General features: G+C 46.0%; 1 protein-coding gene across 2 annotated transcripts; it reads left to right on the plus strand.

Moving 5' to 3' along the window:
* Positions 1–2,800: 2,800 nt before the first annotated feature.
* On the plus strand, positions 2,801–5,598 carry Pop5 (POP5 ribonuclease P/MRP subunit). 2 transcript variants are annotated; one of them, XM_005336802.5, is made up of 5 exons: positions 2,801–2,940; positions 3,017–3,159; positions 4,230–4,379; positions 4,554–4,637; positions 4,744–5,598. In XM_005336802.5, the coding sequence occupies exons 1-5, from the start codon at positions 2,921–2,923 to the stop codon at positions 4,854–4,856; spliced, it is 510 nt and encodes a 169-aa protein (XP_005336859.1). In that variant the 5' UTR covers positions 2,801–2,920; the 3' UTR covers positions 4,857–5,598. The 2 variants fall into 2 exon arrangements, with proteins under 2 accessions (XP_005336859.1, XP_005336860.1); XM_005336803.5 differs by lacking the exon at positions 4,230–4,379.
* Positions 5,599–5,810: the final 212 nt, after the last annotated feature.

The raw sequence follows: 5,810 nt of genomic DNA on the forward strand, positions 1-5,810 counted from the left end.
GATTTAGGATCTACGACTGTAATAAAGACAGTAATAATAGCAACTACCCCATTGATCCAGGCGGCAGATGAATCTGTTAAGGGCACAAGCTCCGGCTCAGGCTCAGACGGACCTATTCTGGAGTGAATCATGCTCAAGTTCACTTCTCTAAGCCTCAGCCCCTTTCCTCACCCTAATGCCGGGTAAAGGGATAGGAACCAGGAGGAGGCAGACTGGCGTATTGGGGACCGGGAGGCCGCCGCCCCTCCACGCCTCCGCAGGCGGAGTCCCCAGCGGCCTCCCGCGCCGCGCGGCGGGGACCCGGGTGATTGCAAACAGCCGCCGGCCTCATTAGGAGACGTGTAATTAGCGGCTGATGGAACCCGAGCCGCGCAGGCTAATTATCCTGGGAGAGGCTGCTCCGCCGCCGCGCGTCTGCACCCCAGCGGGGCCGGGAGGGGCAGGACCTGGTTCAGAACCAAAGACCGAACCCGCGTTTGCTCCCCGGGCCGTGCTGTGCATCAGGAGTAAATCGTTCATTCAAAACAGCGTTTACTATGCGTTCATGGTGCCGGGCACAGTGCCCGTGTAATCCCGCTTAAACTTCCATTCTAATAATTACTAATAATAGACACCATTATTAACTTATTGCAGAGATGGGGAAACTGAGATCTAGAGTCGTGAATTAACCTCCTCGACAGCACCTGGCTAGTAAGTGAAGAAAGAGGGGCTGGAACCTACGATGCCATCGCTCCATTTTATTACACCAAGTGGACGGTGAAACGGGGCACCGGAGGACAACAGTCGCGTAGATGGGATTAGGGACGCTGGAGTCGGAAGATTTGGGGTTCGAATTCTGCGTCTGCTCCTTATTGAATACTTGATTCTATTCTGGATCCCAATTGCATCTATAAAATAAACGCGACGTTAAGATTAAAGGAACGAAGGCTGAGAAGGGTTAGGGATGGGTATTTTTAGGGAAGTAGGAAGCTAGACACTCAGGCTGAGTCAGGCTGGGTCTTGGGCTCTCCGCAGAGGGCTTCTGGCGCCCTCTGCCGACCAGAGGACGCTGGATATCCTGTTTCTGGATCATGAGGTAGTTCTACAGTCATTGATCCCTACACAGCGCCACCACCTACCCTCCCGTTTTTCCTCCCGGTGGAAAAAAGAGTAGGGGATGATTGTCAATTACCAGTTGTGAAACCTGTCTCTCTTCTCGAACCGCACAGATGAGCGTCATGACAAATAGGGGTGGACGTAAAGACCTAGCTAGCTACACGGCTATCCATCCAAGTATTGGGTGTAACCAAAAAATCTGGAGATGTTTTAAACGTCCATCAAGGGGATATTGACTAACTTAACAATGATTCATTCAGACAATGTAATAATGCATAAGAATATTGTAACAGAACAACTGATATGATAAGTCAAACAAGAACGAGTCTTACAATGATGTTGGATGAAATACGCCAGACACAAAACATGCTGTAAATCATTTATATAAAGTTCAAGAACAAGCAAAACTAATCTATTGTAATAGAAGGCAGTAGTTCCTTCCTAGTAAGGGCTTTGACTGGGAAGAAGTCTATACACACATAGACATTCATTTAGTTGTACATGTAAGAATATGCCATATACATTTTTTTTCATGAAAAGGAAAGAAATAGTATGACCCTCTATTCTTCAGTGTTTTATTTGAGTCAGGATTCCTATAGAGTCTTACTGAGGATTCCAAAGGATTTTTTTTTTTTTGCGGGCTATTTCTATCAATATTTACCATGAACATTGGACTTTTTGTGTGCGTGGTGCTGGGGATTGAACCTAGAGCCTTGTGCATGCAAGACAAGCACTCTGCCAATTGAGCTATATCCTCATCTCCTAAAACTGAGAAATGTTTAAAATAAATACACAATTCCATTAGATGTCAGAGCAATGGTGTCATCACATGTCACTCAACCTCTGGAAAAAACTTCACTGTCCATTTTGAGAATGAAAAAGGCAAATGACATCTTAATGTTATTATGAAAGTAATTTTGAAGCTAGGGACTCCTTGAGCCGTCTCAGTGGTCCTTGATCCATACTTTGGAAATCCCTGACATATGGGGAAAATGATGAGAAAGAAAACACTTCATGGCAGTTATTCTCTCTCCGTGCTGGGACTACAATTTATTTTATTTGCTTCTCTGTGTATAGTTAAAATAAAAATCCAGAAATATGGGCTGGAGTTGTGGCTCAGCGGTAGAGCACTCATCTAGTATGTGCGAGGCTCTGTGTTCGATCCTCAGCACCATATAAAAATAATATCTGTATTTAATTTATTTTTAACTAAAAAATAAATATTTTAAAAATCTGGAAAATACAATGACGATATATTGTTTTTTTGCTAACAAAAAAATGTTACTAAAGCACCCACCTTCATAAGACTGCTGAAAAGCCCAAATAGTAACAGAACTTTTAATTGGACCGAAGAAAAATCGAGCTCTAATCTGAAAATAAGAGTCAGATTTCCCGAGTGTTAATTCCTGGCAGGCCTCAAGATTTTGGCCTCAAAAGTTCCACCGTCCGTTTGGGAGACAGAATATAATGGCATACAAAACTGAACCGGAGGGTCCCAAGGGCACCAAATAGGGCGGCTGACACCAAAACTGTAAATCCCGATGTGGAGCAAAACCACCTATCACGGCCACAAGCCACTCAATTGCCGAGTCCCGCCCCCAAACTAATTTAGGAAGGCTCCGAGGACGCACGCGCCCTCACAAGCGCAAGAGAAGGCGGGGCTTTGAGGAGACTGACACAGAACTCGGCCTCTCAAGGGCCTGGTTCCGCCCCCGTCCTGCCTCCCTCTCCGAGTGGCTGCGAGGCCGAGAAGGCCAACTTCCCATTGGCCACGGGCGGGACCGACATCCGGTGTGTACGTCGTGCCTGCTGGGGTGAGGCCGCCATGGTGCGCTTCAAGCACAGGTAAGCGGCTGCTGGGGCACCCCCGCCCGGCCCCCAGAGCCCCACCTCGCGCTCACCGCCTTCTCGTCTGCTGCAGGTACCTGCTCTGCGAATTGGTGTCTGACGACCCTCGCTGTCGCCTGAGTCTGGAGGACCGAGTGCTGGGCGGTCTTTTTCGGGACACGATTGCCCGCGTACACGGGACTTTCGGCGCAGCCGCCTGCTCTGTTGGTTTCGCGGGTGCGAGGGCGCTGGGGGACGGCGGGATTTGGAGCAGGCAGGCGCCGTAGAATGGGGAAAGAAGGGGCGCGAGCGACCCTTGAAGCAACCAAGTCCGTGTACCATCCTTTGTATTGGAGGTTTTGGGCGTCTGGGACCCGGAGCGAGAGATCGCTAGGAACCGGAAATTGGACAAAGAGCTTAGACCTGAAGGCATTGGGTTTTTGGACAAGAATCTTTTCTGTACCTGACTTCTCTTGAAGATTGTGATTGAATTTAATACAATTGAGGGAAACCATATATAACTCCTGATAAGAGCTACTATTTGGATGTATTGACACCACACGGAATGTGTCACAATTACCCCCTTAGACACACACACACACCTGGAAAAACCTTGAAAGAGTAATATAGAACTCGATTGCTGTGTATGTAAATGCAGAACGAGCCCACGCAGAGGCCCTTCTTCCAACAAGTACCACATAGTTTACAGTTCTCTTCCTTCCTAAGCCCAAACTTGAATTCTGGAAAATTAAAGGCATGTAGACATCACAGGTGAAGACTCATCTGGCTACTGAAAGAACCCACACAGCATAATCCCAGTTACTTGGGAGGCTGAGGCAGGAGGATCCCAAGGCCAACCTGTGCAGTTCAGCTAGACCCTGTCTCAAAATAAACATACCCAGAAAGGACAGGGTGTTGGTGTGTGGCTCAGTGGTAAAGCACTCCAGGGTTCAATCCCCCGTACCACCACCAAAAACAAACTATAGAGCCCAATTGTAGTACAACCACCTGTTTTTTCAGGTAAGGGTCCCTCTGCCCAGTGATGGACCGACTTCTCCCATCCCATTTATTTGGTCAGGACAAGAGTATTTTAAATTCTAAATTCATTTACCATTCATTGTGTACAAGGCAATGCCTCTCCATAAATAAAGTTTTGTCCTAAGGTTTTCTTTCAGGGATCCGTCTTTTACTGATGCATCCTCTCAAGTGCCACTTGTCTAGAAGGGTCTCTGGTACATAGGCTTTTCTCCCACGGTTGTTACCTACTGTGAATCCAAGGTTTTCCAAAAGTTTCTCTTTATTTATAGTTCGATACATCAATGCTTATACTGGAATAGTGCTACTTCGGTGTCGAAAAGAATTCTATCAGCTCGTGTGGTCAGCTCTTCCTTTCATTACGTACTTGGAGAACAAAGGACACCGTTATCCTTGTTTTTTCAACACCTTACATGTGGGAGGTAGGAGTGCCATGTGGTATGGCTGATGATTTTTAGTAGGTGACAGATTCAAAGATCAATCATGACAAATGGGTGGGCGGGCTTCCTGCTGACCCATTGAGAACAAGACACTTCTGCCTATCTCCGTCTTTTAGAAACCTTTCACAAGCTGTTGACCACAAAAATCTCTTTCAGGTACAATTAGAACTTGTCAGAAGTTTCTGATTCGGTACAACAGGAGACAGCTGTTGATCCTGTTGCAGAACTGCACTGATGAAGGTAAGCAACACTAGTTCAGTGCCTACCAAGCAGTGACTGAGCTTCAGTTGAATAAGAGATGCTCCCAAAGACATCCTTCATCCCTGGTTTGTATGCTTTTCTCCAGGAGAGCGGGAAGCCATCCAAAAGTCTGTCACAAGAAGCTGTTTATTAGAGGATTCTGGTGAGGAAGAGCTTTCAGACAGTGGTGGTGAAGAGGCTGCTGAAGCAATGGAGTGAACTTCTGCTTGCCACACAGAAGGCTGTTCAGGCCTACTTGTGGAAACAGAACATTCTAGGAGGCACAGCGTCTACATACAGTTCTCCAAACTGGAAGACTACCAACCAGAAGACAAGCTTGAAATGGAGGACTTAAGTTACCTTTATGTAACATCCCTTGGATCCTGGTCTGCAGGTTGTAAAGGCTCTCTAGTTACATTTTTGTATCTAACTGCTTGGTTAAACAATGCTATAAATTATAAAAGGGCTTACAGAATTCATGTGTGGCCAAGTCTCCCCATCTACAACCTGACCTTGGTGAGAAGACTAACTCCCTCTGTGGTATTTATTTTAGCCTTCCACTTGAGGCTTTGTACTCTCAACCCCCAAATTGGATCTTAAGCAAAACATGTCACCTGAAGTAGAAATATTAAGACAGCAACTAAACTTTGTACAGACCTATAGCTAATCTAATCTTGGCTTTATAAATACCAGATTCCTTCCCAATATTTAATCAGGTGACTTGATAAGAAATACAACTTTTGCACTTTGGCAAATGCCCTCATTATTTACATGGCCCTAGAGCATCTGCCAAATTCAGTTTTCTACAGTTCCACTCTTTTCCTGTGGCCTTAAACGTAACACCATAAGAGACTGCCACACTCACAGGAAGGAGTAAAAGTCTTGTGACCACATTTAGCCTGCCACCTCCTAATGACATCTCTAGGATCTCTTTTCTCCATAATAAAAGGATACAGAAGTTTTTTTTTGTTTTTTCTTGGTACCAGGGATTGAACCCAGGGGTGCTTATCCACTGAGCCACATCTCTAGAGCTATTTTAAAATTTGAGACAGGGTCTCATTAAGTTGCTTAGGGCCTTGCTAAATTACTAAGGCTTGCCTCAACCTTTGGGATCTTCCTGCCTCAGCCTCCCAAGCTATTGGGATTACAGGCATGCACCATCACATTTAATAG

Source organism: Ictidomys tridecemlineatus, chromosome 2 (assembly GCF_052094955.1).
Source record: "Ictidomys tridecemlineatus isolate mIctTri1 chromosome 2, mIctTri1.hap1, whole genome shotgun sequence".
In the NCBI taxonomy this organism is placed as follows: Eukaryota; Metazoa; Chordata; class Mammalia; order Rodentia; family Sciuridae; genus Ictidomys; species Ictidomys tridecemlineatus.

Excerpts from the sequence above, each read along its gene's own strand:
- Pop5 (XM_005336802.5), top strand. The coding sequence starts at position 2,921 with ATGGTGCGCTTCAAGCACAG. Across the intron at positions 2,941-3,016 it reads ATGGTGCGCTTCAAGCACAG|GTACCTGCTCTGCGAATTGG; the intron begins GTAAGCGGCTGC and ends CGTCTGCTGCAG. Across the intron at positions 4,638-4,743 it reads GCAGAACTGCACTGATGAAG|GAGAGCGGGAAGCCATCCAA; the intron begins GTAAGCAACACT and ends GCTTTTCTCCAG.